General features: G+C 44.7%; 1 protein-coding gene across 1 annotated transcript in view; it reads right to left on the bottom strand.

Moving 5' to 3' along the window:
• Positions 1-21,207, bottom strand: part of CLCN2 (chloride voltage-gated channel 2) — a 193,275-nt gene that overhangs the window by 55,629 nt on the left and 116,439 nt on the right. Inside the window, exons 14-16 of the mRNA XM_029616501.1 lie at positions 17,348-17,458; positions 16,897-17,110; positions 9,771-9,904 (exon numbers count right to left, since the gene is read on the bottom strand). Coding sequence (XP_029472361.1) covers positions 9,771-9,904; positions 16,897-17,110; positions 17,348-17,458 — 459 coding nt within the window. The remainder of the gene's footprint in view (positions 1-9,770; positions 9,905-16,896; positions 17,111-17,347; positions 17,459-21,207) is intronic.

Below are 21,207 nucleotides of genomic sequence, written 5' to 3'. Positions count from 1 at the left end.
AGTAAACACGGAGGCAAATAATTCATTTAGTCTTTCTGCAATGGCCTTATCTTCCCTAAGAGCCCCTTTAACCCCTCTGTCATCTAATGGTCCAACCGACTCCCTCACATGTTTCTTGCTTTGGATATATTTAAAAACGTTTTTATTATGAGTTTTTGCCTCTATGGCCAACTTCATTTCAAATTCTCTCTTCGCCTGTCTTATCAATGTTTTACACTTACCTTGACAATGCTTATGTTTTATCCTATTTTCTTCAGATGGATCCTTCTACCAATTTTTGAAGGATGTTTTTTTGGCTAAAATAGCCTCTTTCACCTCACCTTTTAACCATGACTGTAATCGTTTTGCCTTCCTTCCACCTTTCTTAATGCACGGAATACATATGGACTGCTCCTCTAGTATTGTATTTTTAAACAATGTCCAAGCCTGTTGAACATTTTTAAACCTTTGCAGCTGCACCTTTCAGTTTTTTTGCATCATCTACTATCTGCTAGAGACAGAAAAATACTGAGGAACTGAAGGTGGCATACGTGGTTAAGTAGCAGTGTCAGTAAAACTTTCTCTGTCTCCATCTGCTGGCAGGGAGGAAAAACCTAGGAGTCTGGACTGATCTGGGTACATACAGGAAATGCTATTATGTGCTAATGATGTGTACAGTTTCATTATTGATTTTGAGCTAGCAGTTGAATTGCAGGTCTCTACAGCCTTAACCTTCCACAATCCTTATCTGGTAAATCCTAAAGTGGCAATCTACAGCAAGAAACTTATATCGCAAATATATTGAAAGGTTACATATGAACTTTGCACATTTAGCTGGTTAAGCTTAGCAAATCAAAATGGATCATTTTTAAGTTTTAATAGCTACATCCCAAAGAAGTGCCCGATATTCAGCACCACTTAGCATGTTAAATTGGGACTTAGCCTGTTAAGTGGTGCTGTTTGGATATCCGGACATGCAGGCCGTTTCAGTACAGTGCGCTCGGCCGAGTGCACTGTTTAGCACCTGTTTGGCTGCATGTTTTCGACGCGTGTCTATTGCCCTTTATACTGTAAGGGGTAATAGCGCCTTGAAAATGCACAGCCAACCTCACGAAAGCTAATAGCACTCATCACATTCTCAAAAATTAACACCTACCCAAGGGCAGGCATTAAGATCTAAGCAACCCAGGAAACATCGGGGACCCAAGGCTGCACTAGCAGGGAGGGAGAGGCGGTGGCTCTGCTACTTCACAAATGCAGAGCAGGTCAGCGTACTTAGGATCGGCCATGGCAGAGGAGAGAGGAAGGAGCCCACAGGCCGCGCACTGAGACCGGCTGAGCGAGGAAGGGAGCGGAAGCTGCTAAAGTCACAAGAAAACGGTGCCAACGTCAGCATGGTGCCAACGTCAGCATGGTGGCACCCACCATGCCACCAGTCCCCGGTGGCATGGTGGGTGTCGTGGCTGTCAGCATATTCGACAACCAACACCGCTGACAACTACCTCTTCCGCTAATAAGGAGGCGCTAGGGATGCGCTATTGTCCCTAGCACCTCCTTATTAGTGCGGCCTCATTTAAATAAAGAATCATGCACCCAGGAGAGGTGCCTGGGCACGCGTTGGGAGAGTAGGCGCTCTCCCGCAATTTTTACAGTATTGGCGTGATGGTTAGCAACTGCCATTTAGCCAACTGTCTTTTGTCATAGACTGGTAACCTGGAGTCAGGGAGCACCCCCACAGGCGGTACAGGGCTACAGGACAGGACTGATACTGGACTTCTGCTTAACCAACCCCCTTTCAAACTATTAGTAGGAGAAACTGCAGCATCAGAGGTTTTTAATACATAGTGCAATGGCGTACTGGCTGAGGACCAATGGCAGACGTGTCAACCTCTACGATGAAGGGGCGGTTCGGGTCTGTAGGGCGGAGACAGGGGCCAGTACGGAAGGCCTCCTTAAGTGCCTGAAATGAAGACTGGGCTTTGGGACTCCACTCCCGGAGGTTACATCCTTTCCAAGTCATGGCGGTAAGTGGAGTGGCTAGTGTGGAGTAGTCTGCGATAAAGTGACGATAATAGTTTGTGAATCCCAAGGACTTTTGTAGGGCCTGCAGACCAACAGGCTGGGGCCAGTCATGAATACCTTGGAGTTTGTCTGGGTCCATGGTGAATCCCTGGCTGGAGATGATATAGCCCAGGAATGGGAGACTGGACTGTTCAAAAAAGGCATTTCTCAAGTCTGGCATAGAGATGGCGGGCCCTAAGTTGCTGGAGAATGGTCTGGACATGAGAGCGATGGGATTCCAAGTCTTTAGAAAAGATCAAGATGTCATCCAAATAGACTACGACGGAGTATAGGAGGTGGCGGAAGATCTCATTCATCATTCTCTGGAAGATGGCTGGATCGTTACATAGCCCAAAGGGCATCACTACGTACTCATAGTGTCCATCTCGTGTATTGAACGTCGTTTTCTAGATGTCTTTGGGTTGAATGCGGACCAAATTATAGGCCCCACGCAGGTTCAACTTGTTAAAAATCCAGGCCCCTTGGAGCCGATCGAATAGCTCACTGATGAGTGGAAGTGGGTACCGGTCTTTGCGGGTGATGGCATTCAGGCCACGGTAGCCTATACACGGCCTTAAGGTGCCATCCTTCTTCTTTACAAAAAAGAATCCGGCGCTCGCAGGGGATGTAGAAGGCCTGATGAATCCTTTGGCCAGGTTCTCTTTGATGTAAGCTGACATGGCCTGGGTCTCGGGACGTGAGAGTGGGTATGTTCTCCCTTTGGGAGGGCCAGCAGTGCTCGTGAGGGCGATGAACCAGAGGAGTGCTATGAGCAAGAGTCCCAGGGTTGGTCATGGTGGACTCTTCAAATTGTGACCGTAGTGTCTCCATGGAGGTGGCCAATGCCTCGAGGAATTGCTGCTGCTCCCGGACGTGTGTAGCCAGGCCCAGAATAGCCCGCAAGGCAGAGGACTCCGCAGAGTCCATGGCCTTGGCAACCTGTTGCGCTGGAGGTAGACCCTTGGCCTGGCGCGGGATTGGTATGGCCCTCTGAGGGATTCCAGAGGGCGCCTGCTGCCAGGAGGCAGAGCACACAAGGAGACAGAAGCTGGAGCTTCACCAATAATGGCCCAGGGGCTCTGCCGGTTGAGCCCTTGGATTCCCGGGCTGCCTGGGCTTAGGTGGGCCTCTGGGGGTCTCCTGGAGGAATGGTGGAGAGGTGTGTCCACAAAGAGTAGAGGTGTGCGCCTGATGATGACAGATGAGCTAGACCAGAACAGAGAATACCGGAGACCATGGGTACGAGGTAGGAACTGAAGGTCCTCCGGGCAGGGTAGGCATCACCTAGTGGACTAGCTCGAGGAAGGCCGCAGACAGAGTCAATGCAGGTATGCCTGGTGGTCTCAGGAGAAGCAAAGAGAGTTCTGAATGGAGTGCAAGGGTCAAAGCCAGGGTATCCGTCCGAGGATGGTCAGCCAAAGCAAGGGTCAGTTCCAGGAATCAGTCCAAGCATGATCGGGGCAAGCAGAGGTCAGTACTGGGTATCAGTCCGAGAAGATACAACCTGGGTTGCAGAACTTGGAACAAACTCAGGAATGAAGGAACACAGGAACAGGCGCAGAACACAGGAAGGACCACGGGAACACAAGAGCAAAAGCAGGAACACTGGAATGAGAACAGGAACACACAAACAGGCGCAGGAACGCTGGAACAAGCACAGGAATGCAGGAACGAGGACGGCAACTAGCTCACACAAGTGTGATGACACATTTGCCAAGGCAAGGAATGAAGGGCTGAGCCCTGCCTTTTATGCAGGGCTCAGGTGATGTCATCAATGGGCACCGCGGAGCAGTTTCCCCACTGCGGCGCCTTTAAAGGTTGGTCCTATGTGCGCACGAGCGCCTAGGAGCCGACTGCAGGAAGGCGTGGCGTGGTCCTCTCCGCGCCGCGAGGGACGTGAAGTACCGGAGAAGGAGGGAACTGGGTCCGGAGTCTAGGAGACCGAGGAGCTAGGAGCCCGAGGACGCAGACGACTAGCTATGACCGTGGGAGAGACCGGGGGGGACAGTCGAGGTTGGATCTGGAAGGTGAGCAGAGCTGGATGCAGCCCTAGTGCGGCTGGCGTGTGCAACAGTGTAAAACATTAATAAAAGACAGGCGAAGAGAGAATTTGAAATGAAGTTGGCCATAGAGGCAAAAACTCATAATAAAAAACTTTTAAAAATATATCCAAAGCAAGAAGCCTGTGAGGGAGTCGGTTGGACCATTAGATGACCGAGGGGTTAAAGGGGCTCTTAGGGAAGATAAGGCCATTGCAGAAAGACTAAATGATTTCTTTGCTTCCATGTTTACTAATGAGGATGTTGGGGAGATACCAGTTCCAGAGATGGTTTTCAGGGGTGATGAATCAGACAAACTGAACCAAATCTCTGTGAACCTGGAGGATGTAGTAGACCAGATTGACAAACTAAAGAGTAGCAAATCACCTGGACCAGATGGTATGAATCCTAGGGTACTGAAGGAACTAAAAAATTAAATTTCTGATCTATTAGTTAAAATGTGTAACCTATCATTAAAATCATCCAATGTAACCCCAATATTTAAAAAGGGCTACAGGGGTGATCTGAGTAACTATAGACTAGTGAGCCTGACTTCAGTGCTGGGAAAAATAGTGGAAACTATTCTAAAGATCAAAATTGTAAAGCATATAGAAAGACATGATTTAATGGGACACAGTAGGCATGGATTTACCCAAGGGAATTCTTGCCTAACAAATCTGCTTCATTTTTTTGAAGGGGTTAAAAAACATGTGGATAAAGGTGAACCGGTAGATGTGTATTTGGATTTTCAGAAGGCGTTTGACAAAGTCCCTCATGAGAGGCTTCTAAGAAAACTAAAAAGTCATGGGATAGGAGGCGATGTCCTTTCGTGGATTACAAACTGGTTAAAAGACAGGAAACAGAGAGTAGGATTAAATGGACAATTTTCTCAGTGGAAAAGGGTAAACAGTGGAGTGCCTCAGGGATCTGTACTTGGACCGGTGCTTTTTAATATATATATAAATGATCTGGAAAGGAATATGATGAGTGAGATTATCAAATTTGCGGCCGATACAAAATTATTCAGAGTAGTTAAATCACAAGCAGATTGTGATACATTACAGGAGGATCTTGCAAGACTGGAAGATTGGGCATCCAAATAGCAGATGAAATTTAATGTGGACAAGTGCAAGGTGTTGGATATAGGGAAAAATAACCCTTGCTGTACTTACACGATGTTAGGTTCCATATTAGGAGCTACCACCCAGGAAAAAGATCTAGGCATCATAGTGGATAATACTTTAAAATCGTCGGCTCAGTGTGCTACAGCAGTCAAAAAAGCAAACAATGTTAGGAATTATTAGGAAGGGAATGGTTAATAAAACGGAAATGTCATAATGCCTCTGTATCGCTCCATGGTGAGACCGCACCTTGAATACTGTGTAAAATTCTGGTCGCCACATCTCAAAAAGATATAGTTGCGATGGACAAGGTACAGAGCAGGGCAACCAAAATAATAAAGGGAATGGAACAGCTCCCCTATGAGGAAAGGCTGAAGAGGTTAGGGCTGTTCCGCTTGGAGAAGAGACGGCTGAGGGGGGATATGATAGAAGTCTTTAAGATCATGAGAGGTCTTGAACGAGTAGATGTGACTCGGTTATTTACTCTTTCAGATAATAGAAGGACTAGGGGGCACTGCAAGAAGTTAGCAAATAGCACATTTAAGACTAATCGGAGAAAATTCTTTTTCACTCAACGCACAATAAAGCTCTGGAATTTGTTGCCAGATGATGTGGTTAGTGCAGTTAGTGTAGCTGGGTTCAAAAACGGTTTGGATAAGTTCTTGGAGGAGAAGTCCATTAATGGCTATTAATCAAGTTTACTTAGGGAATAGCCACTGCTATTAATTGCATCAGTAGCATGGGATCTTCTTAGTGTTTGGATAATTGCCAGGTTCTTATGGCCTGGATTGGCCACTGTTGGAAACAGGATGCTGGGCCTGATGGACCTTTGGTCTGACCCAGCATGGCATGTTCTTAACACTTTCAGCACCTCTAGAAAGGGTTCAAACCTGAAGCTCTCACACAAAATCAACAAGAATAGAAAGCGTACTCGCAAAGTATCCACATGTGCTGGTGGTATTCTTGCCCTCACAGCATTGTGTATCCCCCTCCCATCAGGGGTGAGCACTTCCCATAGGTTAACTGGGTGCCAGCGTAGCAGGAGGCCATAAAATACAGGAGGAGGCAGAGCTTCCTAGTTAGAAGGGGAGTGAGAGAGTGAAATGAGTGCTGGGTAAGTGTGGCGATACTGGACAGGGAAGCAGACAGAAACAAGGTACTGGGGGGCGAGGAGAGAGAGAGAGGAGAGAATGCTGTGAGAGGTGGAGAAGAAGATGAGATGCTGGGGAGGGGCAGAGAGAAGGGGGATGCTAGGCAGAAGGTAAGGGAAGAGATCAGAGCGGGGAGGGTGCTGTGCCGGAATTAATGCTGGAGCTGCCATCGTTAGGGAAGTCGGAGCAGAGGTGCCTGAAACCCTTGCACGCGCTCATTTCCTGTCGATCTCTCGGCTCTCGCCATCATGTCTGTATAAGGGCTCTGCTCTCTGCAAAATACAGGATGAAAAGAAAAGAATAGATGCCTGTAGTCTAAAATTAATCCTTTATTGAAGTGGAGACACAAGGGTAGCCCAACTCTGGCCGAGTTTCGCCGTCACAAAACGGCTGCCTCAGGGGCTAAAACATAAATAAAAAACTTTGAGAATAAAAAATAAACATTACTAACAGTAATATCATATATGAATATCTCAAATAAATGTCTAAAATATTATACACCACTTATAATATAAATATAGAGAGTAATTAAAAAATAAATAAATAAGTGAATAAACAAAAAACTCAGCGTGACATGACATATAAAGGACTCAAGGTAACATGTAAAATATATAAATTGTACGAAAACTAGCATGTTTAAGTTACCTAAAATAAAAACAATCTTAGTGAATAATTAAAGACACCACGGTTGCATACACAAATAAAGATACCAAACAGGTCCACAGTATTGGTAAAAAAGTGTGAGTATTACCTTAAATCAATCTTCTTGAGTTCATCAATCATAATAAATGAAAGATGATCGTATAGATCACGATGTGATCTCTTATACTGCTCCGTCTGTGGGGATGCAGAAATAGATGGCAAATTTCATAAAGTGAGAACCACTATAATTAAATAACAACTACACAAATCCATCGATCCCTTACTTATTTATTGTATGAATTTAAATTATCATTAAATCTATTGTCAAAACTGGTGTATGGATAATATGTAAATGTTTATATAGTCTGAATTATTATACTTAATAAAATAAGACAAAAGGGGTAAAAGTAATAACTGGTTCATGTATGCGAATGTATAATGTAATAAATGTATCGTGTAGTTTTATTTGAAAGTGTAAGAGTGACTCTTTTATAAATTTAAGTGATGTTTGTGTGCTAAGTGTAAAAGTGATGTGAATGTGAGTATAAGTGCTGACAATGTTAAGAATATTCTCCTCTCGTAACAAAACACATTACTTCAGTGTGTGAATGTGACAGCGTGAGAACTATGCACCAAATTTGTGTGTAAAAAATATAAAACGGACAAAATGATATGACCCAGTAACTCAAATGGCGTTTATACTCTATTGAAAAAGTGAAATAAAACATAATAAATCGGATCAAATAATTGGAAACACAAAATAATGTTATTGAAGCCCTTAGCTGTCATCACTATCTCGAAACTTAAAAAAATTTTTTGTTGACTGAAAAAGTATTCAATTTTTAAATTTTGGGCAAACAACGCTTGAGAGGTGCCAAATACAAAACACTTGAACAATCGTGCCAAGAACTTAGAGATATCAGTGTAATTGCTCGCCAGAGTGGATATTTAGAAGGGAAAATCAAAATAAGGAAAAAATAAAACAAAAAAATAATATAAACAAAAAATCGGCATCACTATCTCAAGGCTAAAAAATTTTTTAGCCTTGAGATAGTGATGCCGATTTATAAAAGAGTCACTCTTACACTTTCAAATAAAACTACACGATACATTTATTACATTATACATTCGCATACATGAACCAGTTATTACTTTTACCCCTTTTGTCTTATTTTATTAAGTATAATAATTCAGACTATATAAACATTTACATATTATCCATACACCAGTTTTGACAATAGATTTAATGATAATTTAAATTCATACAATAAATAAGTAAGGGATCGATGGATTTGTGTAGTTGTTATTTAATTATAGTGGTTCTCACTTTATGAAATTTGCCATCTATTTCTGCATCCCCACAGACGGAGCAGTATAAGAGATCACATCGTGATCTATACGATCATCTTTCATTTATTATGATTGATGAACTCAAGAAGATTGATTTAAGGTAATACTCACACTTTTTTACCAATACTGTGGACCTGTTTGGTATCTTTATTTGTGTATGCAACCGTGGTGTCTTTAATTATTCACTAAGATTGTTTTTATTTTAGGTAACTTAAACATGCTAGTTTTCGTACAATTTATATATTTTACATGTTACCTTGAGTCCTTTATATGTCATGTCACGCTGAGTTTTTTGTTTATTCACTTATTTATTTATTTTTTAATTACTCTCTATATTTATATTATAAGTGGTGTATAATATTTTAGACATTTATTTGAGATATTCATATATGATATTACTGTTAGTAATGTTTATTTTTTATTCTCAAAGTTTTTTATTTATGTTTTAGCCCCTGAGGCAGCCGTTTTGTGACGGCGAAACTCGGCCAGAGTCGGGCTACCCTTGTGTCTCCACTTCAATAAAGGATTAATTTTAGACTACAGGCATCTATTCTTTTCTTTTCATCCTGACGGCCGTTATAGATCGCCTTCCTTTGTGCTTTTTGGGTCCTCTGCAAAATACATGCACTGCAACCCACAGAAGTGTCTCCTCACAGCCATCGCCAAAAGAGCACTGCAAGAGAGAGAAATACCGCGGTGGCGCATCCCTGAGCGAGAAGTTAATATTCAAAGACTTTGTCTGGGTAACGTTTGGAATTACCTTAAAGCCGGAAATTTGAATATCTGCCCCCAGTACCCCACTCCAAATGTACCTGGGTACACACAGGCAGTGCTGGGGGCATTCACGAGACTCAGTTTTACTTTGTCTGGGTAGCGCTGATAGCCAGATAAGCCCTAAAGTTAGCAGAAACTTTTATCTGGTTTTGCTTAATATCCGGGTAACGTTATCCCCGTTACTCACCAGATTACTCAATATGGACCTCAGGTGTGGTAAACAGTTAAAGTTAATCAGCTAACTTTGGTCAGGATGTTCAGTGGGACACACTGAGCAACGAATACGCATGAGATATGTTTGGAGGTAGTGCATGCAAATCTCTCTCATGCATATTCTTTGTGGTTATCCTGAAAACCTGATCTGTTTATTGCACGCCAAGACTGGAATTGGCCTAGGCTTTTCAATTCAAAATTTCAAAATGGTGTCTTAGGTCCTCACTCCATCATAGTCCTGAGGCGGGCTGGAGAGTGTGTGGCTGGGATATGGCCTGGGCGATTCACCTTTTGACTCCTCCATAGTCCTGAGCTGGCCTGAGGGTAGGGGTATCTGTCACCTGCTGACTCCTGCCCATAGGTCAGTGTGGCCCAGGGGCAGGAGGGAAGTGTGTGCGTCCCACCTGCTGATCCCCACAATGCCAAGCATTGACTCTCACCTGCTGACTCCACCAGTGCTAGAGCTTTAAGTTGGGTGCTCTGGAGAACCTCTTGCAGGTCACGATACCGGCAACTCAGCGTAATATACGGAACATCTCTCAACATAATGTCCTCCACACGGATATTATACTTCCTGTAGGAGAGCAAACAGACCTGCTAGAGAAGGCAGCAATCCCCAGAGAGAGCGACCGAAAAAGGACAAGACAGGAGAGACGAGCAGAGAGCGAGACACACACACACACACACACACACAGTTTGGTCAAATTTACAAACTGTCATGCCAATAAAACTGATCTGAATTTGGGCCCATTTTGTGGCAGGCAGTGCCTTTAGCAATCCACGAGATTTGACTGACTGACTTATGTAATTATTTATTTCAGCATTTGCAAGTCGCCTACTGCCACAGCTCCAGGCACCACACATCGGAAACATTCAGAATAATATCAAAAGAAAAGAAAAACAAAGAACTACCTTGAGCAGACACGTAACCAGTCAGTGCCAAAAAGCAGTCCCCGTTCTCTTATCATGAAAATGCCTCTGCCGGAGTACAAAGTGTAAAGGTCTCTGTACCGTCTTCCAGGGAGTGAATCCTACAGCGCAGGCACCACCACAGAGAAAGCTCTGCCCCGAGTCTCCGCAGGCTTCTCCAAACACATGCAACAGGAAGCGAGCCGCATTCTTCTGGGCATTTGATTTTAAGTTTGGGATGATGCAAGTCTGCTGTGGAACCAGTTTTTAATGCTCAGAGTATTTTATTTGATTAGTAAGGTTTTAGGTTCTGAGCTAATGCTATCTTTGTGTAAGGCCTTTACTTGTATGTCACATTTCAGAATTGCATTCCGCCCTCAACTGCTTGCTCAGGTACAGCAGAATATAAATATGTATAAATAAATAAATAATGCAGAATTGCATTAGGATCTGCTGAGCACCCATCGCTACAGCTAAGCAGGGATAAAGAATATATTTTTGTTTTTTGGTTCACTTTCAGGAGGTTATTTTCCCACGAATTTAGATTCATGGAATGTTTGATTCATTTCCTTCTTGTCAAAAAAAAACGAATCAAAGATTAAAAAAAAAAATCCAAAAAACAAAAAATGGGGTCTCCCAAGGCCCTCTGTCCCCACCACCCATCCCTTCAGGGACAGGGCAGTCAGGCAGAGCGGCAGCACGATGCTCAAGGTGTAGCGTCAGAGTTGGGAGAAGACCCCCAAGCTACTTTCAGTCATCCTGCCACTTGCATGGAAATTCTGGAAAACCCAGCAAAGGCTGATTGATTTGCAGGACGACCAACTTTTCCATCAAATCTTGTGTTAGCCTTGAATGATGAGGGCTCATGATGCCCCCTGCTCTTGAGAAGACGCGTTCGCTGGGCAAACTGATTAATGGGCAAGAAAGATCATGCTAAGCCACCTTGGCCGGATCTGGCCAGAGCATGGACTTCTGTGATCAATATTCCAATGGGTCTGTAGCCATGTCCTCGATGGGCTCTGTCAGAAGGTGTGTCACAAACATTTCTGCTGGAATCGGCTTTGCTGGGGTGGGGTGGGGGTCTCCTTTGCCAGCTGCTTTTTGCTATGGCCTGCCTCGGGCCAGATAATTCTGTGGGGACCATGTGGCACATTGAGGTGGAGGAGGAAGTGGTAGGGTGCTGCTCGTGCTCACACTACTGTCTAGAGTGGTCCCTCTTTCCTACACTACCCAGCATCTGTGCTGGTCCATATGTCACTGGTGAAATGTATGCTCCTCCCCTCTCCCTTGGACAGCTGCCCCTGCATGCATCTACGGCACTGATTGTACTGGGTGGGGATAACCTTGGGGAGGGCACTTTGTAATCGGGGCTATGAGGTGCAGCAGACACTTAAAGCCCAGGGTCTTCACTAGATGTAGGGGCTGCACATTCAGGGCAATCATATTTCCCTGATGCCACTTTGTCACTACTTTGGATGCTGTTTGCCTCTTGCTTCAAAACAGTGCTACAGAACACCATCCCATTTCCTCTATAAGAACATAAGAAATTGCCATGCTGGGTCAGACCAAGGGTCCATCAAGCCCAGCATCCTGTTTCCAACAGTGGCCAATCCAAGTCACAAGTACCCGGTATGAAATAAATCCCAAGCCATTAATGCTCGCAACAAGCAGTGACTATGGTGGTTTACCACTGCTGACAAATGGCAGGGGGCTGGTGGCTGTGGCAGCCACCAGCCCCCACTAGTAGGTGGCCTACTAGTGGAAGCAACAGCTTAGGGAAAAGTCTTTTCTTTTCAACCCTTATGCTACTGCTTCTGCTTCGAGTGAGAGATGGAGCCCTCGGGCTGATACTACCACCCTCCCTTGATACCAACGCTAGCGGATGGTGCACACCAGCATTTGTCAGATGCCCCAGTACCTTCTTGTGACGGAGCAAAATGTGGGTCCTCTCTCGCTTTAAAATGCCTCCATACACTGGATGTCTCTTGCAATCTCCTCTCTGCATCCACGGGGGCTGCTGCTGGCACTCGCACTGAAGGTGAAAGGTGGACTGTGAGGAAGAAGGGTCAGGGCCTCTCCACACCACTCGTATTATCTACCTCTTCCATGTCCTCATTGCTGACCAGAGCTTCTACCTTTTTCATACCTCTGACTCAGGGAATCCCAAACATGATTCTTCCTCAGGATCCATTTCTGAAAGCTCTGCCTGCATTATCTCAGATTCAGGATGCTGCATTCTTGCTGTCCCTGACCTTTCCCCTGCACTGCTAACACCTGCATCAGATGATGCTCCTGCTTTTTGCCTCGGTTTCAAAGTAAGAGGATCAGGCGGCAGTGACACAAGCTCTCCACATTTTTATTTTTTATGGCTTAAGCAGACTTCCTGTGCTAAAAGCGACTCTTAGGTTTAGAGGCAGGACCCCCTTTTTTCTCACTGCTACTGCTGCTTGTGCTTCTGACAGCTGAGCTGACTCTGCAGGAACGCCCCTGCCATTCCCTTTCCTTGCACTGGCATTATGGAATTGGAAGTGGTTACTGGGGGGTTTGATGTCACAATATACTTCATGGCTCCTCTCACCAGTACCACTCTGACTGTCTGTCTGTCACACACACCCAGTCAAGTTGACAGACTGAGTTCACTTCAGTGCTTAGCAAGCACTGCCAGCAGCTTGCTAGTAGCACAAACCCAGTCTGGCTTTCTAGGGCTACCTATAGAAACTGAATGTAACTCGCTGAGCTACAATGGAAAGGCATGAGCTAAATTTAAAAACAAAATAGGGATATTCGTCAAGGTATTTACAAATCTCTCTCAATATACATACTCACTGATGACTGACTCCTTTTACACACACACACACACACTCCCCATTTAGAGTACATTATTGAACTATGTAACCGTATAATACTGGCACCCTATGGATAATTTAGAAACCAAACTAAACATATTTGTGCCTAACTGTAAACCGTTGTGATGGTGCACTACTAAACGACGGTATAGAAAAGATTTAAATAAATAAATAAATAAATAAATAAATAAAAAAAACTGTCAGAAAGAGAATAAACTGACAAGGCTGTTCTCTTCACTGCAATCTGTTTGCAAATAAACAGTGCAGTGCACTGTGCAGAGTCAAACAGAAAAACACAAAACATCAGTGTTCATTGCTTCTGTATCTCCAGTTCACTACCCTGCTCTAGACAGCAGCCAGAAAGTTGTGCCTCTGTCTCTCTGTCACAGTGAGAGAACAGTGACTGCAGCAGTGAAGAAAAAGCCCTCTGCCAATGTTAAAAGTCTTCTCCTTTTTTAAAACTTTTCTTTGATTCTCAGAGAGTTTCTGAAAAGACCAGCTTTCCCTGTGAAATCCAGAGAAAATGCAGTTTCTTTGTACATGCTCAGACTTTTAAGTGGGAAGACAACAGCATTGCTTGATCCAGATGCTGGCTTGGAACGCTCCGCGGCTCACAGGACAGCGCAAGTCATGTCTTTTACCCCTGACACCATGCCTCAAGGCACTGCCATCTCTTCCTCGCAGCATGACGCTATCATCGCTACTGTTTCTTGCTCCCTCCTAGGCAAGCACAAGCCCCATGTCCTGTGCCCTCAGCTTTAAAGGGCCTGTGGCAGGAAGGCGCGGTGGTGCCCACCGATGACATCATTGACAACAGCCCTACTTAGGGCTCCTTGGATTCCACTGCCTTGCCTCAGCAACAGGTCCTCTGGTGTTCCGTGTGTTCCCAGTGCACGTTGCTTTCTTGTGTGCCTTGTGCTTGCTTTGTTCTGGTTCTTACCTTGTCTCCATCTTACCCTTCTCCAAACCCTATCCTGCCTTGTCTGTTCTGGTCTCCTCTGGTCTATCCCTGCGTCCCTTAGATTGACTCCCATGTTCTGACTCTGGCCTGCTTCCCATATTTTGCTGCCTGCCCTGACCACTGACCTGCTTCTTGTCTCTGTTGCCTGCTGCCTGCCTTGACCCTAGCCTGGACTCCTCGGCAGCTCTAGGCACCCATCTAATACTTGCTGGCCACCAGAACCCAAGGGCTCAACCTGTAAGTGAGGCAGCTGGTATAGGCGAAGCTCCAACTGGTCCCACCCATGGGCTTCTCCGCCAACTGTCAGTGGAAGCCTGGTGGGTTTACCCTCCGAGTGGCAGAAATTGCACCAAGTATAAAGGGTCTACAACCCCGGTCAGTGCTGATGCCATGGACTTGGTGGTCTTAGCCACACTGCAGGCCATCTCTGGAATTGCCAAAAAAATCCAGCAGCAACAGGGGCTTTGGACAGACTCGTGACCTGCCTGGATCCTTGTCCAGCCCCTCAACTAGCAGTTACATCTCCAGTGGATCCACAATCAGATCCGCCTCCTGTGCCCAGGTTGGTACCGTAGCTTCCTTCCCCACCTCGTTTCACCAGAAAATTCTCTGAGTGGTTTGTGAATATACCGTATGTCAGATGCATTTCAACTTACACTTTGGCCTCTTCCACACAGACAAGACTAAAGTTGCCTATATCCTGGCCCAATTGGGAGGTTCTGCGCTGTCTTGGGCCTCCCTCCCTGGGAAAGGGGCAATCCGCTCTTTAGTAATCTAGATCAATTCCTTGCCGAGTTCCACCTCATCTTTGATGAGCCTGGCTGCACCACTTCAGCTGCCTCGGACCTTCTTCAAATCCATCAAGGATCCGGTTCCGAAAGGGATTATGCCATCAAATCCTTGCATTGGAGCACCAATGGAGAGAGGATAGTTTAACCTCTATTTTCTGCCAAGGTCTCTTGGAAACTATCAAGGACAAGCTTGAGGTGGGATCTTCTGGCCACTGGAGAGCCTATATAGCTTGACCATTTGGTTGGATCTCTGAATTCAGGAGCAGGCCAGAGAGAGAGGCTCCTCTTGGCGTGCCCACTGTGGGACTCTCGCTCTGTCTTCTCCTTCAAACTCCTCAGGAACTGAAGAGAATGTAACCCCTCAGAAGAGCCCATGCATGGCGACTGATGCAATTTCTCTCTAGTAGAGAAGCAATAGAGAAGACGACTTAATCTATGCCTTTACTGTGCAGCCTCCAGGCATGTTGCCACATACTGTCCTGCAAACTCAGGAAAAACAAGGACCTAGGGTTGGTAGGAGAAGCCACCCTAAGACGCTCTGGTTCCCCCTCTCCAGATCTTGATTACAGTCCATCTCTCAGAAGAAAGTTTTTATGTCTGTCTCCAAGCCTTCTTAGACATGGGAGCAGCCGGTAGCTTTATGACAGAAAAACTAGTCCATCAGCATGAGATTCCTACTGAGCACTTGGAATAAGCTTTCACAATCTCTTCGGTCACTGGCCAGCCTCTCTCAGACCAGATTACTCGCACTACTCTGCTTCTGCAAATGTGAACAGTCCTTCATTGGAAGCAACTCCTCCTATACATCTTTCCAGGGGCTATCAACGTCGTCATCTTGAGCATCCCCTGGATGAGGAAACACCAATCTCTCATCAATTGGGACAACCTCGACATCGCTTGGTGGGGTTCCACATCGAGTCTTGCTGCCTTGTTCGGCCTTGCCCACTGAATCTTCTGATTCCCTAGACTCCTGGGATTGCCTTCCCAATATTTGGCATACGCCGATGTGTTCTCTAAGAAGCAAGCAGAGACTTTACCTCCTCATCGAGCCTACGATTGTGCCATCAATTTGCTGTCTGGCAAAATTCCACCTCGAGGCCACGTCTACTCGCTTTCTGCTCCAAAAACTGAAGCCATGCGCAGCTTACATTCAAGAAAACTTAAGATAGGGGGGGCTTTATCCACCCCTTTTCTTCCCCGGCCAGAGCAGGATTCTTCTTCGTCGGCAAGAAACATGGGTCCTTACGGCCTTGTGTTGATTATTGTGGCTTAAATGCGATTACTAAGAAGAATTCATACCCATTTTCCTTGATCACTGAGCTTTTCAACCACCTGTGGGGCACCAACGTCTTTACCAAGTTGGACCTCCAAGGAGCTTATAATTTAATTCATAACCAGAAAGGTGATGAATGGAAAACCGCCTTCAATACTTGAGATGGACACTATGAGTATCTTGTCATGCCTTCAGTTTGTGCAACACCCCTGCAATGTTCCAATCCATTGTAATTAAGAATTTATGACATCTTCTCTACCTGTACATAGTAGTATACCTGCACGATATCCTGATCTTCTCAAGATCATTGGGAGAACATCAAGTTCATGTCAAAGAAGTCCTTCAAAGGCTCCATGTGCACTATCTTTATGCTAAACTAGAAAAATGAGCCTTTGAACAAGAGGAACTTCCTTTTCTGGGATACATAATCTCTCACCAAGGTCTCTCTATGGACCCGGAGAAACTAAAAGCAATCCAAGAATGGCCATAACTGCCCACAATATTCTAGGTGAGATCTCACCAATGACCTGACCAAGGGCATTATCACATCCTTTTTCTTGCTGGTTCTGCCTCTTCCTATGCACCCCAGTATCTCTCTGGTCCTGGCAGAAACTTTTACCTCACGTTCTCTCTCCTGTTTGGTGCTCATCAGTATGCGCACTCGGACTATTCTCTGTCTCCCCATCCCACGCCCTTTCCTTCCCTCCCCTCCTTCATTGCCAGCCAATCCAGGTACATAGCAGAGCCGTGAATGCTGTAGTGACAGGAGGGTGGGATTATACTTACTCCTGGTGCCCCCAACCCAGCTCAGGCAGGTATGGTAATTTCTTGATCCGAATAATGCTGTCATAGAGTGACGGCTGCAGGCTCTGAGCTACAGCATTTGCTAGAATCACTGCAATCATAACAGGCAGGATGTGCGAGATCTGGCCAGTCAGCTCGAAGACGATAACAGCAGTTGAGACAGTGTGAGTCACGGCACCAGAGAGAGCTGCTGCACCTGCAAGAAGAAAGATGTTGTGAAGGGCCATAACCATACTCCAGCCCTGCAGAAGTCAAAGCCAGGGCCCCTCCTAGATACAATCTGCATTAAAAAGGTTTGTAAAGGTCTCACCATTACAATTAACAAGAAAGGAGGGGAATGCACCTGATGTATTTCACACAAAGGAGAACTTGTAAGAGAAATGAGAGAGAAGGACACAGAGTGGTAAAACTCTCCAGAGCAGCACACACTCACCCACGACTGCGTAGCCACCAGGCACAATGCGGTAGGTGCTGCCATCTGCATGGATCCCATCCGGAAACCAGGCTGCCATACTCTCGCCAACCAGCCGCCCAAAAGCAGCACCTACAGGAAGAAAGAGGGAACAATCGCTGAACAGCGCCAGGATACCAGGAGAAGAACATAAGAATTTATCATACTGGGTCAGGCTGGGGGTCCAGTGTCCTGTTTCCAACAGTGGCCAATCCAGGTCACAAGTACCTGGCAAGATCCCAAAAGTAAATATATCCCGTGCTGCCATGTAGTGGCTGTTCTCTACAGGCCTGAGTTTCAAAAGCATTTATATAATTAAAAATGGATTTTACACATGTAAATGCACTTTACCCACGTAAGTGAGCTTTTGAAAATTGCTACAATATATGTCGTTGAATTGTCCATAGGATTTACTCACGCAAGTGCACTATACATGCGTAAATGGCTTCTGAAAATTACTCCGAATGTATGTTAAGTTTACGCACGTAACTTCTTTGAAAATTCACCTGTAAGTCTTCTTGGTAAATAATAGTTTATGGACTTCTCCAGGAACTTGTCCAAATCGTTTTTAAACCTAGTTATGCTAACTGCCTTAACCATATCCTCTGGCAATGAATTCCAGAGCTTAATTGTACATTGAGTGAAAAAGAATTTTCTTTAATTTGTTTTAAATGTGCTACTTACTAAGTGCATGGAGTGTCACCTAGTCTTTGTGCTTTTTGAAAGAATAAACAACCTATTTACATTTACCCATTCTATTCCACTCATGATTTTATAGACCTCTATCATATCCCCCCTCGGCTGTCTCTTCTCCAAACTGAACAGCCCTAACCTCTTCAGACTTTCCTCATAGGGGAGCTGTTCCATCCCCTTTATCATTTTGGTTGCCCTTCTCTGTACCTTTTCCATCGTAATTATATCTTTTTTGAGATGCGGCGACCAGAATTGTACACAGTATTCAAGGTGCGGTCTCACCATGGAGCGATACAGAGGCATTATGACATTTTCCGTTTTATTAACCATTCCCTTCCTAATAATTCCTAACATTCTGTTTGCTTTTTTGAACACTGCAATTTTTCACAGTCTGCTTATAATTTAAGAACTCTGAATCATTTTTTGTTGTCTGCAAATCTGATCACCTCACTCTTCATTCCCCTTTCCAGATCATTTATATATATATTGAAAAGCACCGGTCCAAGTACAGATCCCTGAGGCACTCCACTGTTTACCCTTTTCCACTGAGAAAATTGTCCATTTAATCCTACTCTCTGTTTCCTGTCTCTTAACCAGTTTGTAATCCACGAAAGGACATAGCCTCCTATCCATACATATTTTTAATTTTCTCAGAAGTCTCTTATGGGAGACTTTGTCAAAACGCCTTCTGAAAATCCAAATACACCACATCCACTGGCTCACCTTTATTCACGTTTATTAATCCCTTCATAAAAATGTAGCAGAATTTGGAAGAGAAGAGAGGAGTACAGTACAATCATTATAAAAATTCAAGTAAAAATCTAATGACTTTTACAACAGATCTTGTAGGTTGTTCTCCAAATTTGTTTCCAATCCCTAGCATCCAAGTCTATCTGCAGGTCAGTATTCCATGCACGTATGAGGCCTGGAGAGGTCCCTTCCTGATATACCCAAGCCCTTAGAGATAAAGCGTTACCACCCCTTCCTGACAACACAACACTTCCTCCAACCAGTCACATTCTCCTACCACATCTCCCACGGTACGTGTGCGATCCTTCCAGAAACTCAGTAGCCAGATCTCTCGTAATTGCAAAACAAAAAAGTGGAGTGGGAAGGCATCTCAAACCCCATCCTCAGGCCATGAAAAGACTTAAAATTCTCATCCTGATGAATGTGGGCACCTCTAGATCCTTCAGTTTGTCTACTGAGTTTCTGGAAGGATCACACATGTATGGCAGGGTTTCGAAAGTAGGCTGATCAGTTATTCTATGCTGCCTGCCTTCCTACTGTGCACATGTGGAAACAGTCCCCTCTGTATTCCTGTTGGGAGAGTAAAAGTGGCAGATGTTGCAGAATGTATGGCGTATTCTCTACGTGCGCAATCTGACCAATATAATACTATTAGGGCAATATATTGGAAATGGCGAGAGGAGAGAGTTTCCAATTGATAGCAACATCACTTTCGGTTTTTTCAGTTGCATAATGTGTTTATATCATTTGGTTACTATCTAGTGTCCTTCCATATAACTTTGGATCTGTATGTGCTCTGATTAAATAAAAAATGTAGCAGACTGGTGAGGCAAGATTTCTCTTGTATAAATCCATGCTGACATGTCCCCTTAAACCAGGTCTATATACAGTACACCGTGCATTCAGAAAGAATGGAGACCTCTTCACTGTTTCCACATTTTGATACGTTACAGTCTTATTCTGAAACAGATAATATGCATTTTTCCTTCCTCATTCTACACACAATACCCGATAATACCAAAGTGAAATCTGGTTGTAGAAATTAGGGCAAATTAATTTAAAAAACCCCCAGAAATCTGAAATAAAACATTTATACAAGTATTCAGACCCTTTACTCAGTACTTTTGCAGCGATTACAGCCTCACGTCTTCTTGGGTATGTCGCTACAGTCTTGGCATATCTGGATTTGTGCAGATCCTCTCAAACTTTGTCAGGCTGGATGGGAAGTGTTGATGCACAGCTATTTTAGGGTCTCTCCGGAGATGTTCCATCAGGTTCAAGTCTGGGCTCTGGCTGGGTCACTCAAGGACATTTAAATACTTCTGCCGAAGCCTCTCTTGGCTGTGTGCTTGGTGTCGTCGTCCTGCTGGAAGGTGAATCCTTTCCCCAGTCTGAAGTCCAGTGAGCTCTGGAGCCGGTTTTCATCAAGGATCTCTCTTTAGTATGCTCTGTTCATCTTTCCCTTGGTCCTGACTAGACTCCCAGTTCATGCAGCTGAAAAACATCCCCATAGCATGATGCTGCTAGCACCATGCTTCACCATAGTGATGGTATTTGCTAGGTGATGAGCGATGCCTGGTTTCCTCCAGACGTGATGCTTGGTATTCAGGCCAAAGAGTTTCATCTTGGTTTCATCAAACCAGAGAATCTTGTTTCTCATGTTCTGAGAGTCCTTTAAGTGTCTTTTGGCAAACTCTAAGCAGGCTGTCATGTGCCTTTTACTGAGAAGTGGCTTCGCTGGCCACTCTAGCAATAAGGCCTCTCTCTACAACAGAACTCTGGAGCTCTATCAGAGTGACCATCAGGTTCTTGGTCAAACTGAACAAGGCCCTTCCCCCCCTGATTTCTCAGTTTGGGTGGGTGTGTGGCCACCTCCAGGAAGAGACCTGGTGATTCTTCTATTTAAGAATGATGGAGGCCAATATGTTCTTCGGGACAGTCAAACCTTTTTGTGCCCTTCCCCAGATCTATGCCTCGGCATATCCTGTCCCAGAGGTCTACAGACAATTCCTTCGACTTCACGGCTTTGATTTTGCTCTGACATGCACTGTCAGCTGTGGGACCTTATAAACAGGTGTGTGCCTTTCCAAATCCTGACCAATCAATCAATTGAATTTATCCCAGGTGGACTCCAAGAAAATTGAAGAAACATCTCAAGAATGATCACTGGAAACAGGACACACTCGAGCTCAACTTTGAATATCATAGCAAAAAGTCTGAATACTTATGTAGATGTGATATTTCAATTCATTTTCTTAAATTAATTTGCACAAATTTCTACAAGCCTGATTTTGCTTTGTCATTATGGGGTATTGTGTGTAGATTGAGGAGGGAAAAAATGCACATTATCCATTTTAGAATAAGGCTGTAATGTAACAATGTGGAAAAAGTGAAGGTGT

This window comes from Rhinatrema bivittatum, chromosome 9 (genome assembly GCF_901001135.1).
Source record: "Rhinatrema bivittatum chromosome 9, aRhiBiv1.1, whole genome shotgun sequence".
NCBI classification, from domain to species: Eukaryota; Metazoa; Chordata; class Amphibia; order Gymnophiona; family Rhinatrematidae; genus Rhinatrema; species Rhinatrema bivittatum.
The sequence above is the reverse complement of the archived record's forward strand: the minus strand, read 5'-3'. Positions and strand labels throughout refer to the sequence as shown.